The sequence below is a fragment of the Pseudorasbora parva genome, chromosome 16 (assembly GCF_024679245.1).
Source record: "Pseudorasbora parva isolate DD20220531a chromosome 16, ASM2467924v1, whole genome shotgun sequence".
Classification (NCBI taxonomy): Eukaryota; Metazoa; Chordata; class Actinopteri; order Cypriniformes; family Gobionidae; genus Pseudorasbora; species Pseudorasbora parva.
In genome coordinates, this window is record NC_090187.1 from 21978074 (window position 1) to 21995757 (window position 17684).

General features: G+C 39.3%; 1 protein-coding gene across 3 annotated transcripts in view; it reads right to left on the reverse strand.

The window, feature by feature from the left end:
• The window catches only part of fam168a (family with sequence similarity 168 member A), a 90654-nt gene that overhangs the window by 45619 nt on the left and 27351 nt on the right, over positions 1–17684 (reverse strand). For 2 of the 3 annotated variants that reach the window (XM_067419971.1, XM_067419969.1), the window contains exon 2: positions 11744–11866. The exons of the other annotated variant lie outside the window; for it this stretch is intronic. In XM_067419971.1, the coding sequence (XP_067276072.1) occupies positions 11744–11814 (71 nt within the window). In that variant the 5' untranslated portion in view covers positions 11815–11866. The remainder of the gene's footprint in view (positions 1–11743; positions 11867–17684) is intronic. 3 annotated transcript variants of the gene reach the window in all.

A 17684-nucleotide genomic window follows, 5' to 3' on the forward strand; every position in this document is an offset into this window, starting at 1 on the left:
TGGTGATCAAATATTAGTTTCAAGGGATAAATTGATTGACTACAGGTGGACTTATATTACAACATATCTGCACAAAATGATAAATATCATGCACAAGTGAGCTTGAGCAAGGTACATACTTGTCAGAATGTGTAACTTCTGTTGTGGATGTGTTCTTTTACACAACGCGCTGAAACATGGCGACTAAACCCAAATAATCCACAACGTTTTGTTACAATATTGTTCTCTTTATGTTATGTATATGACAGTCCCAATCATAGTTCCTAATGTTGTGAGTTTCTGTTTGTGCCATGTGCGATGAAGCTAAAGATGATCACCGGTAAACTGGAGTGCTTCACTACAGCGTTAGCTTACCCAAAAACGTTCCTATATATTTCTGCATGGTATGACATGAATGCACAAATAAACTTGTTTTTTCTAAACGAAGTTACGTGCTTGTCAGAATGTCTAACTCCTGTTGCACTGTATTTACCTTTTTAAAGTGATTCCAATTATATTTCAAGCAATTCAAAACCATCATGGGGACCAGTGCGCTTCTGTAGTGACTTTAAAGTCTGTAGTCTCGACTTTAAAGGGATAGTTCAGCAAAAAATAAAAAATAACTCATGATTTAGCATCAGCCTCAAGTCATCCTAGGTGTGTATGACATTCTTCTTTCAGACGAATAAAATCGACGAAAAAAAAGAGTTATTTTAAAAATGTTCTAGTTCTTCCAAGCTTTATATTGGCAGTGATTGTTGCTCCATTTTTGAAGTCCATAAAAGTGCATCTATCCATCATATAACTGCTCCACTTGGTTCCAGGGGGGAAAAAGGCCTTCTGAAGCGAAGCTTAAAAATATCCATATTTAAAACTTTATAAAGTAAATTATCTAGCTTCTGGCTAATCGCCTTCCTTATTCAACTTACGTATTGGCCTCTCGCCGTTCAAAATGTTTACGCCATGTCTGACAACATTGCTCAACATTTCTGTTTTTTTTCCCCGATCTGGCGGAAGCTAGATAATTTACTTTATAAAGTTTTATATATGGATATTTTTCTTACACAAACACATCGCTTCACTTCAGAAGGCCTTTATTAACCCCATGGAGCCGTGTGGAGCAGTTATATGTTGTAAAGATGCACTTTTATGGGCTTCCAAAACTGCCATAATAATGCATTGAAGAGCCAGGACTTTTTTTTAATATAACTTTGATTGTATTCGTTTGAAAGAAGAATGTCATAAACACCTACAATGACTTGAGGGTGAGTAAATCATGGGCTAATTTTTATTTTTGGGTGAACTGATAGATGTGTTAAGCTGATAACATCACTGTTTTCTCCAGAACGACTGTACAGCCAAATCGAATTTTGTTGCAATATTATCCTGTTTGACACTGTGAAGCTGCTTTGACACAATCATGATTGTAAAAGCGCTATATAAATAAAGTTGATTGATTGATTGATTGAACTAACCCTTTATGCTCAGTAAGACTGCATTTTTAAACAAACTTCATGCTTTATTATGCATCATACAATGTATTATTTATTGAAAAAAGAAACCCTCGAGTGTGACTTCATATCCTGTTGCTCATGTTCCTTGCAGAGTTTGATTTTTTTTTTTTTAAGTCTAAAGTGATAGACATTCACCAAGGCTTCAACAAGAGAAGCAATTCAATTGACTGATAGACAACTACTCTGTAAGTGTTTGTAACTTTTCTCATTTGATTGTCTGTTCATTTGTTGTTGGATAAGTGTGTCTGTGTAGTGCTGAGGTGTGTATTATTAGTTTGGGTATATTCTCTGGGTGTGTGTGGGAGTTAGCATTTGTTGAGTTAGCATTTGTTTGGTCATTGCCACGTTGGAAGCGAGTTTGTTGGGGGCGTGGCCAGCGAGGTATTAAAAGCCTTGTGTGTTTGAAACATTTTGGCTAGAGAGAAGCAATTCAATTGACTGATAGACAACTACTCTGTAAGTGTTTGTAACTTTTCTCATTTGATTGTCTGTTCATTTGTTGTTGGATAAGTGTGTCTGTGTAGTGCTGAGGTGTGTATTATTAGTTTGGGTATATTCTCTGGGTGTGTGTGGGAGTTAGCATTTGTTGAGTTAGCATTTGTTTGGTCATTGCCACGTTGGAAGCGAGTTTGTTGGGGGCGTGGCCAGCGAGGTATTAAAAGCCTTGTGTGTTTGAAACATTTTGGCTAGAGAGAAGCAATTCAATTGACTGATAGACAACTACTCTGTAAGTGTTTGTAACTTTTCTCATTTGATTGTCTGTTCATTTGTTGTTGGATAAGTGTGTCTGTGTAGTGCTGAGGTGTGTATTATTCGTTTGGGTATATTCTCTGGGTGTGTGTGGGAGTTAGCATTTGTTGAGTTAGCATTTGTTTGGTCATTGCCACGTTGGAAGCGAGTTTGTTGGGGGCGTGGCCAGCGAGGTATTAAAAGCCTTGTGTGTTTGAAACATTTTGGCTAGAGAGAAGCAATTCAATTGACTGATAGACAACTACTCTGTAAGTGTTTGTAACTTCTCATTTGATTGTCTGTTCATTTGTTGTTGGATAAGTGTGTCTGTGTAGTGCTGAGGTGTGTATTATTCGTTTGGGTATATTCTCTGGGTGTGTGTGGGAGTTAGCATTTGTTGAGTTAGCATTTGTTTGGTCATTGCCACGTTGGAAGCGAGTTTGTTGGGGGCGTGGCCAGCGAGGTATTAAAAGCCTTGTGTGTTTGAAACATTTTGGCTAGAGAGAAGCAATTCAATTGACTGATAGACAACTACTCTGTAAGTGTTTGTAACTTCTCATTTGATTGTCTGTTCATTTGTTGTTGGATAAGTGTGTCTGTGTAGTGCTGAGGTGTGTATTATTAGTTTGGGTATATTCTCTGGGTGTGTGTGGGAGTTAGCATTTGTTGAGTTAGCATTTGTTTGGTCATTGCCACGTTGGAAGCGAGTTTGTTGGGGGCGTTCCCAGCTGCTTTCAATATCGATACTCAAGTGAGTATAAATAGCGTGATAGTCCGCGGCAGCGGAAGCGGCAGTGTGAAGCCCTCCTTGTGTGAAGACCGACGAGTGTAAAGACTTCAACTCTTCCCAGTGCAACTCCTCCCGAGCAAGGACCCCGGCAAGGCACTTGAGTATCATCTACCTTTACATTATTTGTGTTCTGCTCTAATTCCTATCTGGCCTTTTCACCATGTGCTTTCAAATCTCAACTATAACTACTAGCACTCGTAAATCACGCTCCGTACGCACGAGACGCCGTAATCCTAATAATTTGCGCTATATCCTAACATCCTCTGCTACTTTACTCTTTATTCCAATTGGTCTCTGGAATTGCCAGTCGACTGTAAACAAAGCAGACTTTATTTCATCTATTGGGACTCATTCTCAGCTTAGCCTCATGGCCCTAACTGAGACCTGGATCAAACCAGAGGACACTGCCACTCCTGCAGCACTCTCAAGCAATTATACTTTTTCACACACTCCTCGGCCTATTGGGAGGGGTGGGGGAACTGGTTTGCTTATCTCGAATGATTGGAAATTTGATCCATTACCGTCTCTACCGGCCAATTCATTTGAATCGCACTCAATCACTATTACTCACCCTGTTAAAATCCATGTGGTAGTGGTCTATCGTCCTCCAGGTCACCTCGGTAACTTTGTGGAGGAGTTGGATGTGTTACTTTCTAGCTTCCCTGAGGATGGCACTCCACTGATTCTGCTTGGCGACTTCAACATCCATCTTGATAAACACCTAGCTGCAGACTTCAGCACTCTACTGACTTCATTTGACCTTAAGTTAGTATCTACTACGGCTACTCACAGATCAGGTAACCAATTAGACCTGGTCTACACACGCAACTGCTCCACAGACAACACTTTAGTTACTCCATTACACACCTCAGACCACTTTCTCATCACTCTTAACCTCATACTGACTCCTGATACAAAACATACTCCTACACAGATTACCTTTCGGCGTAATCTACGCTCACTCTCTCCCTCTCGCCTATCCACTATGGTTTCATCTTCACTCCCTCCACCTGCTCAGTTCTCAGCACTGGACACTAACAGTGCTACTGACACTCTTTGCTCCACTCTAACATCCTCCTTAGACAGTTTTTGCCCCCTTTCATCCAGACCAGCCCGCCCCACCCCATCTGCCCCCTGGCTGTCTGAAGTTCTCCGTGAACATCGCTCTGGACTCAGGGCGGCAGAGAGGAAATGGCATAAATCTAAAAACAATACTGACCTTGCCTTTTATCAGTCTCTTCTCTCTTCTTTCTCTACAAATGTCTCCACTGCTAAAACAACATACTACCACAACAAAATCAACAATTGCTCTGACTCTCGCCAACTCTTTAAAACATTCTCCTCTCTCCTTTGTCCACCTCCTCCCCCTCCTTCATCAACTCTTACAGCTGATGACTTTGCATCATTTTTCACCAACAAAACAGCTCTCATTAGCAAACAGTTCTCCTCATCACTAACTGACACGCACATCTCAACAACTAACACGAACACGCTTCCATCCTTCTCTCCACTCTCCGAGGCAGATATTTCTAAACTCATCCTTTCCAATCACCCTACTACCTGTCCACTTGATCCTATTCCCACTCACCTCCTTCAGGCTATTTCTTCTTCAATCACTCCTGCACTCACTCACATTGTCAACACTTCTCTTCACACGGGAACCTTTCCCACAGCATTTAAGCAGGCTCGGGTAACCCCACTGCTTAAGAAACCCTCTCTGAATCCAGCACTTTTAGAAAACTACCGACCGGTATCCCTTCTGCCTTTCATTGCAAAGACCCTTGAGCGAGTTGTGTTCAATCAACTCTCTAGGTTTCTTGAACAGGACAACCTCCTAGACAACAACCAATCCGGCTTCAAAAGCGGCCATTCGACTGAGACGGCCTTGCTCTCGGTAACTGAGGCCCTGAGACTGGCAAAAGCAGCTTCCAAATCCTCAGTGCTCATTCTGCTGGATCTGTCTGCTGCTTTTGACACAGTTAACCACCAGATCCTCCTGTCAACACTTAAGAGGACGGGGATCTCAGGATCTGCTCTCCAGTGGTTCAGGTCTTACCTCTCTGGTAGGTCCTACAGGGTGTCATGGAGAGGTGAAGTGTCTAAGTCTTATAATCTAGCTACTGGGGTTCCCCAGGGCTCAGTCCTTGGACCACTTCTCTTCTCCATCTACATGTCATCATTAGGTTCTGTCATTCAGAAACACGGCTTCTCCTATCACTGCTATGCGGATGACACTCAACTCTACTTCTCATTTCAACCAGATGATCCTACAGTCAGTGTTCGTATCGCTGCCTGTCTGACAGACATTTCTGACTGGATGAAAGAGCATCATCTTAAACTCAATCTTGCAAAGACAGAATTACTTGTTTTCTCAACCAACCCAGCACTTCATCAAAATTTCTCCATTCAGCTTGGTTCATCGACCATAACTCCTTCAAGGACAGCAAGAAACCTTGGAGTTGTGATTGATGACCAGTTAAACTTCACTGACCACATTACTGCAACAGCCCGGTCCTGCAGATTTGCTTTATACAACATTAGAAAGATTAGACCCTTCCTATCAGAACAGGCTGCACAACTCCTGGTTCAAGCTCTTGTTCTCTCCAGACTGGATTATTGTAATGCTCTTCTGGCTGGGCTTCCAGCATGCACTATCAAACCCTTGCAGCTGATCCAGAATGCAGCGGCGAGAGTGGTCTTTAATGAGCCGAAGAGAGCGCATGTTACGCCTCTCTTCATCAAACTGCACTGGTTGCCAATGGCTGCTCGCATCAAATTCAAGGCACTAGTTATCGCCTACAAAACAACCTCTGGCTCGGCACCAATATACCTAAATTCACTTGCTCAGACTTACACACCCTCCAGAAGCTTGCGTTCTGCGAACGAGCGGCGCCTCGTGGTTCCATCCCAAAGAGGCTTGAAATCGCTCTCACGGACATTTTCCTGGACCGTTCCTACTTGGTGGAATGACCTGCCGATCTCAATTCGTGCTGCCGAGTCTGTAGCCATTCTTAAAAAACATCTTAAGACACATCTTTTCCATTTGCACTTGACCAATACAGAATAGCACTTACTGATCACCACAGCAACGACCAAAAGCGTACACTCCGGGATCATATCTACGTCTCTCATCCGGATTTGCGCCTTCAGGCGGGTATGTTACATAGTAATCATAACTATCAGAATCCAGTGTTCTGTATTTTGCGTACGTGAGTTTTTGTTGTAGATGGCTATTGCTGCGCGTTTAGCTAGAATACAAAACCAACCCATTGGGCCACTGAATCTGCATTAACGACAACAGCTGGGGCAACAGCCTTAGTCCTAATGGGTTGTAGCTATCTTAGCTATCAAAATCCAGTGTTCGGCACTGTGCGGACGTGAGTTTTTGTTGTAGATGTCTGTCTTTAAAAAAAAAAAAAAAAAAAAAAAAAAAAAAAAAAAAAAAAAATTGTGTATTGTGCTAATTAATTGAGATTTCTTACAGCTCTTACAGGTTTTTGGCCTTGTCTGTTCCGTTGCTTCTATTACTCTCCCCTTTTTTGTAAGTCGCTTTGGATAAAAGCGTCTGCTAAATGATTAAATGTAAATGTAACAAGAATTAGACACGAGATTCAAAAAAACTAAACAAAAACAGAGGGTCGTTTCCATTGTGAGACTGAACTAGTGACTATCTGGAATGAGTTTGAGGTTAATCTAATCCTTACGGCAAACGGGGTATGTGAGTGTGTTACCCTCCCTCATTGTGCACGTATGTGTGTCTGATCTCCCTTGAACTTGGCATTATCAGTCAGTCAGTCAGTTGGGGGAAAGACATGAATAGGGAAGGATTATGCGTCAGAACTTTACCCTCACACCTCGGCCACACACGACGGAAACGGGAGAAGGCTGTGTGAGCATGGAGCTTTTAGCAGGTGTTCAGATGTGCCGTGGTGGTTGTGTGTCACAAGTGTGTGGGAGAGTGGATTTGTCAGAGGGGAATGTGCCCGTCAGAGCAAGCGGATGACACACTCACAAACAAAAGTATGAAAGATCAAGTTCATGACATTCAAAGCACAAGGAGCTTGGTGCAGCATTTCACAAATATTAAAGACTATTAACATTTATGCAATTAATATTATGCATTAGAGATCAAATAATTTGGCAAATGGCAGAAAACAATCTAATAGTCTTTTATAAAAGCAACAAGTCATGAGAGGTTATGCGTTACAGTGATTTTACAGTGTTTAATGGGGTCAGTTGTGCTTAACAAGACTCCTTAAAAGGTGCACTATGTAACTTTTCCGTCCGATAGAGGTTGCCTATTCAAAACAAAGTCGTAGATTGATGATGTCAAGCTTGAGCGCAGAATTTTGGGGACATGTGGTCTTGACCTCACAGCTGGTGAAAAAGAATCAGGATATGATTCAGGCAGAAATCACGTTCATGGATGCGGTTATTAACGTTACTGTAGTATGAAGCAGAGCAGGACTGAGTGTTGTGGAGCTGAGCAAGGCATAATAATGTCGCCGGTGCCATTTCCGCTTTTCCGGTCATGAGTATGAGGTAACATAGCTCTGTTTATCTTATTAGATACATTTGAGTGTGTTGAAAGTGATTTTATGTTACTCTTTAAATTATAGAGCTTTCATCATACAACTAAACATTTAAATATCAACGTACTAAGACATATTACTGGGCGACATAGAGTGACAAATTATCTCAATATTTGCGCGCTGTGAGACGTGCACTTTCGGATGAGTGCACAGAGACAAATCTTCTCACAGCGCAGGCGAGTTCTCATTCGCGTGTTCTGGCACGACACCCGTATTCATATTACAACATACGACAGCATTCACATGTCAAAATATGCAGGTTGTGAGTTCATGCTGCATTTAGTGTGTAATTTTTATTGTTTACATATTGGACGCTTTGTAGGTCTTATTTATACTGTATGCTGAAGGATTAGTTCACTTTAGAATTAAAATGTCCTGATAATCTACCCCCATGTCATCCATGATGTTTATGTATTTCTTTCTTCAGTCAAAATTAAGACATTAAAGGGTTACTTCAGCGATTAGCATATGGCTTTGTATCAGTAGAAACCCTGGAGTATATTCGAATGATTGTGCCGCCTGAGACAAGAGATTTATGCATTTTATTTCTTGAAAAATTCCTCAAATATCATCAATTTGCATTATCGGAGGAATTTTTGGCCAGAGGCTAAAGACTACAGCCAGCAGCCGGAGCCATTTCCGCATGTTTTCAACCTGTGCATGGAGGATTGGAGATCACACTCAGAGCTCAGCTCGCAGCTGCAGGCACTCATGTAAACGGAGTGGTGGAGCAAAGTAAGTGTTTCAACTTCTCAAATGAATTCCTATGAAAGTTAAGCTTCCAAAGGCATGAATTGAACACGCCCTGTAATTCTATGCCGTGAGCGCGGTTGCATTTACCTCAGCTCTCATCATTAAAGCTCATTCAGCTCACTCCTGCTGTGTTTGTGCTGATACTCCCTCAGCAGCTAAATCACATTTTATTGAACAGACACGTTCAGTTTTAAATTGTAGTGTCTGTTCTCTAACAGAACTGATTTTATGAAAATGAACGTGGTCGCGGTGGGAAAGTGATTCAGTGATTCAGTAATCCAGTAGTGGGGGCTTTAGGAATGGCCTCACAGGGCAGAGAAGCATTCTGGGAATTGTTGTCTTTCATCCCAATGAGACAAAAATACATTTTCTGTCTTTTCTCAGTCTAGAAAGCACCAAATTAAAAAATAAATAAAATAATTTCACATTTCTACTACAGTAATGGCCCAGTTTAAATACAGATTCATCTTCCCAGCGCTGAAGTACCCCTTAAAGGTTTCTTTTCGACTGATGAAAGAAAAACAAAAACTTTCCAAAAATGTTCTCCATATAGGCGGACTTCAACGGTAACCAAATTGGGTTGGCTCAAATTGCAGTTTTAATGCAGCTTCAAAGGCTCTACACGATCCCAGCCGATGAATAAGGGTCTTATCTAGCAAATTTATCTACTTTTTAATCACAAATGCTTGCCTTGCACTAGCTCTGAGATGCGCCACACATTAAGTAATTATGTTGGAATGAGATTGGAAAAGAAAATGAGATGAATTATTCCTCAGCTGGGATCATGTAGAGCCCTTTGAAGCTGCATTGAGACTACAATTTGGGCCGTCAACCCATTGGTTCCCATTGAATATGGAGAAAATATCTATATGGAGATAAATCCAGGAATGTTTTCCTCAAAAACCTAAATTTGTTTTTGAATGAAGAAAGAAAAACATGAACATCTTGGATGACATGGGGGTGAGTAAGTTATCAGGAAATTTTAATTCTGAAGTGAACTAATGCTTTAAATAAGCCCCTTTCACACTGCACGTCGGACCCGCAATATTCCCGGAACATTGCCGGGTCACCTTCTGTGTGAAAGCAACCACGTCCCGGGATTGATTACTGAATTCGACCCTGGTCGGGGACCTAGTAATATTGCGGTATTCGACCCGGGACGAGCGCTGTGTGAACAAAAAACGTAACATATGACGCAACGTGTACGTAGTTATCATGCGACTCCTAGAGCTTGTTTTTTCAATAATACAACCCTGCAGTGCCAGAAGAGCTAGTCTGTATTTAAAACGCAGAGAGTGTTCGTATACAAAAGAAACTAAAATTAAACAAGCAGAAATGTGTACAAACTGGACACAAGTCGAGACCACGGAGCTCCTTACTATCCGCGCTGAAGCTGAGATCGCTCGCCGTTATACGTCACATCAGGATGTCACGTGTCAACTCGACCCGGGACCGTTAAGCGTTGTGTGTGAAAGAGCACATATTACGGCATTTCGCTGGCAGTGTGAATGGACCAAATCTAGCGGCCCGGGAACAAATGCCGGGTCGCATTATCCGTGTATTTGCCGCAATCGCAGTGTGAAAGGGGCTATATTGTAGTTTGGATGCTTACATTGGCCCTCATTTATCAATCTTGCGTAGAAACTGGTGTATATGTTGGCGTAAGATTATGCTTACACTCCTCTCACCGCCTGATTTATGAAGCTGTGCGCACCTCTGCAATCCAGGTGTACGCAATACTTGCCCTTGATAAATGTGGTGGCTGAAAACGATCGTCATTAGAATAACACGCCCCTATATATTCAAGTCTCCGCCTCTCCCACACCCTGATTTTACGTCATGGACAAACAGAAGACGGCAAAGAAGCGAAACTTCTCCGACGTGGAGATCGGGTGCGCTCAATCATCTCACTAGTCCACTAGTCAGGGCACTGATTAGGACATCAGTCAATGGGCTGACTCCCTGATCAGTGCCCTGACTACTGAACTAGTGAGATGATTGAGACGCGCCCATCGAGACCATCACCAGGGAAGTGGAAAAAAGCGAAATTGTTTTATTTGGGAGTTTAAAGAGTGGGATTAAAGGCACCTACAAAAACAAAATATGGACCCAAATTACGAGTACTCTTAGGAGGTTGAGAAGCCCACTCCAGCAGTTTAAATAGCTGTTTGGAAAATTACCATCACAATGCATTATTTTACAGCACGTTTTGAAACAATTAGCATTTAATTTCGTATCACGGCACATGTATTGGGGTGTACAATAGTGATGATGATGAGATGTGGAGTACTACCATTCATTCACATTAATAACTACATGACAATTTGTAAGATTCTTATTATTATTATTATTATTATTATTATTATTATTCTTAATGACGCTTGTTATTCAGAAGAAGAATGTCGTTTTTATTGATTTTATTATTATTTAAAAGAAGAAGGTCATTTTTATTATTTTGTCAGTCTGAATTATTTTAGTCCCAGTCCGTGCGCAGCTGCCGGGCCAGGCGGGCCTGAAACGTCAGATAAAGTGCACAGGCTCGCGGCTGGAGGAATACATATGCCTACAAATCAAACGCTTTGGTAAAGTCACACAAATTAAACATTGACGTTCATTTTGCACTAAAATAAACACTGAATGTTGTCGTTGTGGTTTTTAACAGTGGGTCATATAGCATATCTTGTAAGTGCGTTTTGTGGTGTTATGACTTGTTTTTCTGCGCATTTTCACACTAACTCAAACGTGCGTACACCGCCTCCTGAGCTGGCGTAGGATTTGAGCATGCCGTACGCCAACGTCCATATTGATAAATCTCAAAGTCACCGTGGGTTTGGGTGTACGCAAGGTGTACGCTGGAAATTTGGTGTACGCACTTTTGATAAATGAGGCCATTGTGATTATACTGGATGGATTTACAAAAGTTTAGAAAATTGACAGTGTATCTTTACTTGGGCATTCAGAAACATAGCTGGCCTCTTTCAAATTGTAATAGACTGGAGTAGTAATGCTGGATTTCACAATCCACTCAATTTAAAAAAGATGAAAAGTGTAATGAATGAAGTTTCAAGATGATTTTAATAAGCTTGATCAGAGGAACACAAATCGAAATGAGCAGGTGAAAGTGTGCTGTGTGCTGCTCTGAGACTAAACAAATCAAGGTTAAACAAACCCTAGAGAGAAACATGACATATAGTCTACATAACAGCTGGAAATGTATACACATCAGGTTGAACAGAACATCAGCTTCTACCCAACCCCAAACACACACACACACACGCACACACACACACACACACACACACACACACACACACACACACACGCATGCACACGCACACACACACGCACACACACACACAGTGGAAGGTGCTGAGCACTAGACTGACCTCTTAACGTTCTGACTGGTGTCTGTTGGGTACAGAAAACTGAATTTGTCAGTGGAATGCCCGCTTGCCATTCTCAGTGAAGGAAAGGCAAATGAAGGAGGTAGGAAGAATGGATATGCAAATCTGGAAATGACAAAAAAGAAGGAAACAAACAAAAACGAGAGCAGGATATGATTAAAAGGCAAACCATCAAGCACAAGCACAGCAGAGCAAAGCAAAACACAATGCAACATAAAGCAAGCAAAGCAGCGGCCTGAGTGAGTGAGTGAGAGAGAGAGAGAGAGAGAGAGAGAGAGAGAGAGAGAGAGAGAGAGAGAGAGAGAGAGAGAGAGAGAGAGAGAGAGAGAGAGAGAGAGAGAGAGAGAGAGAGAGAGAGAGAGAGAGAGAGAGAGAGAGAGAGAGAGAGAGAGTGTAACAAGCAGCAGAAATCAAAGCTCACACACCTTCACACACTGATGGACAGATCAGTATGGGGGTGAATAACAGTGCGGGACAAACAGCGCTGGCTTTGAGCAGTGTTCTTGTGTGCATGTAGATGTGAGTTCAATTTAATTTAAACCGAACTTAATATCGCGTCCTTTAATGAGACGCTTCTTTCATTCCCACACACTTTAATTTAATGTGCAAAGAAAAAACAAGGAATATCATGTACATTTTACATTACACTTTGATTATTTTCACTGCGTATGTAGGAATGTTTGCTTTGTGTAAATGTGCTTAAAGGGATAGTTCACCATTATTTACTCACCCTCCAAACTATTATGCACGTTTCTCTTTTGCGGAAAACACAAGAATATATTTTGTTGAACATAGGAGTCCGTTGACTTTTTTTTTTTTTAGACATAAAAATTAAATTGCTCAAAAAATCTCCTTTTATGTTCAAAATGTTTATTTTTTGGAGCAGTATCCCTTTAAATGTAATAACTAGTGACGAGCATTTTTGTTCTTGTTATACTGTTTGAAAATTAAAGACACTCTATATGTCAACATATTACCCATGATTCATGTTCAATGGCGGCCAGAGGATGCTACAATTTTTCACCCATGAATTTGCATGAACTTTTCTCCTGTGATTACAGGATATTGATTTTTACAAATCATTTTACTCCAACATGAAAATAGATATTGATTGAGATATTGATTAGACAAAATGATAAAATAACGTAATAACCACAAGTATTTTAATGCTTCATCACCAAAATAATGGTTTACACTGAAAAGTTAACTGACCAATATAGAGAAAAATAAATAAATAAATAAATAAATATGCATAACAATTATCATTAATGCACAAGCTCTTATTTTACATGTTGTAGCAGCATAAATAAAATTGTATCTGGTCAGTTCCACAACAACAAAAAACAATCGTAACATATGAATGCTTCATCCCCGCAAGTAAACATCTCACTAATCGATTTATCGACAAGAGATACAAAATATTAATATACAGCTAAAATGGCACATTTGATGCACGTTCGTATATGCTGAATTTTAGATGCCTGTAATTTCTTTATTGAAATGTAATGCAAGTATGAAGTGCATCCAAGTAACAAATCACACATGCACGTTTTTTCAATGCTAGGTTAAGTGACTTCATTAAGCAATCCAATAGTGCCCTCTAGTGAGGGTATTATGCGTTCACTTGGAATGAAGCATACTTGGTTCACGCTTGCTATCAGCTCAGGTTAATATCACTGCTGTTAAATGGACAATTATAAGTGATGTAAAACAGGTTTGACTGTACTTTGTACATGTGCATGTTATTTTTTATGTGCAGAGGCGGCTCTGAGCAGCTTGTGTTCTGCAGACCGTAAGTCATTAATCAGGACGTGACAGGATCACCTTGAGCTGTTTGTGGATGAAGGTGCCCCTCACACCAACACGCCCACCCTCTCTCTCTCTCTCTCTCTCTCTCTCTCTCTCTCTCTCTCTCTCTCTCTCTCTCTCGCTCTCTCTCCACTAATGTCTTTCTCAGTAGGACAGTATGATTGATGGCTTAATGAAGGATATCAAACTGCCACACATGTAATGGTGAAATCTACTAAAATTGTATGCATGTATTCAGAACATGTTCAGACGTAATTGACTGGCTTGAGATTGGCTGATTCTTATCAAATATCATTAAAGACCAGATAGCATATCTTATATGATTCCTGTGCCATAGAGGCATAAATAAGGGATGCTATTTTTCACCAATTAATTTGTATGACCTTTCCCCTTGGATTGATATAGATTTTTACAAATCATTTTATGGAGAATTCTGTGGCAGACTTCCATTTGTATGTCAGGTATCAATATATATATATATATATATATATATATATATATATATATATATATATATATATATATATATATATATATATATATATATATATATATAGTTGTGATGCATATTGTTGTGATGAAGCTGGCTATTTTCACTCATAAAGAATAATATCCAGCCAATTCAATATTTTCATAACATAGCAGATGCTTATTATTAACATATTATTAACATGATTAAATAATTAAAACTCCTTTATTTAAAAAAAATGACTTAAAAACATTATTAAAGTCAAATAGACGCTTTAAAAGGCTAATAAAAACTATAACAAAAAAACTAAATTATTAAACTTAAACTAAAATCACAATGACAATGGAACATATAAAATAAAGAGAATTAAATTACAGATAGATTTTCTGATATTTTCAGCTTTTCAATGACTGTAACACTGACAAACATTCGCATGTGATCATAATACACACACACACACACACACACACACACACACACACACACACACACACACACACACACACACAATGATTATATAAATATTCAAGAATGTTTGTTTTTCTATTTTATGATATTGTATCACCCGCTATTTTTCTTCTGGAATGCAAAAAACAGAATAGCATATTCATATACTACATAAATATATAACACACAACCCTCAATGGCATGCAGCAACGCTATTTGAAATAATTAACTGGAACACATACAAACACAAACAAAACTTTTTATGGCTCAATAACCAAAATGCAAAGCGAAATACAAGGCAGAACGCAGTAAAGAGCACTCATTATCGCGGGCAGGTATTATTCACTGCTTTATGTGCTCTTCTACAAGCCAAACACGCACAGTGGCTCATCAAGGGTGGAGAATGGGGTTCTGAGTGCACACTTGGGTAACTAACACACCAGACTGCCCTTCCTACGACCCTGGAGAGTCGTTCATTAGGGAAGATATGTACTGGAAAATGGCAGACTTATAGTACAGGGCTGGTTTAAAGGGATAGTTCACCCAACATTTTTTTTTATTAGTATTTCTTAGTATTCCTCAATCAATCCATTTTAAACAATATAACAAGATAATACTAATACATTTATAATTGGATACCTGTTTTTCCACTAGTTTTTTTGTCAAAATTGAGGTGTTTAAAATTTTACGTATATTTTTTTTCTGCAATAAATTAATCTATAATCTATAATGATGAAATAAGTGCAATTCACCTTTATTCCACAAGTTGGCAATGACTGATATGCAATGATGAAGTGACAAAAAAAGAAAAAACAACAATACATATTTTTTTTTGTGTGGAAATTTTGCTAATTGCGACTCATTTTACCAGCATGGGTCTCACACAGGCGCACGCACACACACACACACACACACACACACACACACACACACACACACACACACACACACACACACACACACACACACACACACACACACACACACACACACACACACACACACACACACACACACACACATGTTGGTCTATGTGGTTTAAAGGGACCCTCCAAAGGCGTAGTTTATACCGTACAAACCATATTTTCTATCCCCCGACACTGCCCCTTCCCCTAAACCTACCCATCACAGGAAACATTCTGCATTTTTATTTTCTCAAAAAAACAAAAACATAATTTAGTATGTTTTTAAAGCTATTTGAAATATGAGGACATTTGAAATGTCCTTATAAACCACATTTATAGTGTAATACCAATGCAATACACATGTAGTTATACAAATTTGTGTCCTCATAAACCACATAAACAGGCTTACTAGGGCTTTCGATTAATTTGATCCTTGAATCCTTAGCATGTTAAAATAACTTAACACAAATAAATTACTGAAGCACGTGCAATTGTCTCAATGTAATTTACATCACATAGGTAGATGATCTTAGAAGTCGGGAGTTTATCACACTGACTCACACTGACATACCTACAGTAGCTTAAGCGCCCTTAACCCTGGTAGGTGAAAATTTATATTCTAATCCTTTAACTTGATTTTAATTTTTGTTTGCCGCTAAAAAGATCATTTTAAGCCACTAAACTCTGAGAAACTTTAAAGTCCAATGAACCAGTAACAAAAATTCACTCAAACAAACCGTTCAAAAACAGTGCTAATGTAAAGAAAACCAGGAGAAAACTCCTCCCTTGCTTTCTCCTTTCCACTGATTTTCATGATCTCCCCCGTCCTCTCTCTAACCAAATCAATACCTCCTCCATTCCAGCGTCTTTCCTCCTCTTTTCCGTCCCCCCCCCCTTCTCAATCTCTATGAATAACTCTTTTTTTTTCTCCCTCCTCTTTTTTATCAGGGTGAATCTGAACACACTGCAGTGCCCTTGAGCTCTCACTCCTCTCCTTCTCTCTCATGCAGAACACAGAGTTTGGCAGTTATGTTGCAGTTATGTAACAAGCTGCTCTTTATAACACGTTGTTGAAAGGTGCATTGCATTGTGCTCATTATAGTTGCCCTGCAGCATCAGGAGACATAAAACAAAAAAAGGGGAAATCCAGACGCAAAATTTAGCTGAGTCCCATTACATTCACCTCATTTAGCTTTTCAGGATGATGTGAATCCGGTTTGATTTTATGATGCTGCCGTGTGAGCACAGCCTGACTTGATAGATAGTAAATCATATCTTTAAAGTACATTCCACTTTATATTGCAGGGTCCAAAATAGCTGAATAATAGCTAAAGAATGTATTTGGAAATAATTTAATTAAGACAAAAATATAGCTTTTAATAACAATAATGTAGAATAGAGTTTAATGTTTAGTAAGAAATATTTAATTCGCAGGTGATTTAAATTGAACAAATCCTATCCGAAGAATGTCTGGATCATATTTAACCACAAATTGTTAACAACAACAACAATAATAATAATAATAATAATAATAATAATAATAATAATAATAATAATAATAATAATAACAATCATCATCAATTTTTTTCTATTTTAAATTAGGTCTCGTATGAGAACCATAAACATCTTTTAAATATGACATTTTTATCAAACTGATCAAATTCTCATTAATAATAATGATAATTAAAAACACATTTGTAATAAAAGCATCAATGCGCACCCTAGTAATTAAGAAAATATGCTTAAATTTGTCATTAATTACATGCCCTCATATTGTTCCAAACCCCTCAAGACTTTTGTTCATCGGCGGAACACAAATAAAGATATTTTTGAGGAAATCCAAGAGCTCTCTGACCCCTCCATAGACAGCTGTCAAGTGTCCATAGACCCTTTCAAGATCCAGAAAGGTAATAAAGAGATTGTTAAAATAGTCCACGTGACTACAGTGTTTCAACCTTAACCTTACCACTGTATTTACTACGTCAGCATAGGATACTGACACAGATGCAAAGAAATTATTGAATAAAATCAATATTTTAGTTTATTTTTGCACACAAAATGTATTCTCGTCGCTTCATAAAATGAAGGTTGAACCACTGAAGTCACGTAGACTATTTTCACAATGTCTTTCTTTACTACCTTTATGGGCCTTAAAGGTGTTAATTAAATAGCTGTCTATGGAGGGGTCAGAGAGCTCTCGGATTTCATCAAAAATAAGAGTTGTGTTCCGAAGATGAACGAAGGTCTTCGGGTTTGGAACGACGTGAGGGTGAGGAATTAATAACAGAATTTA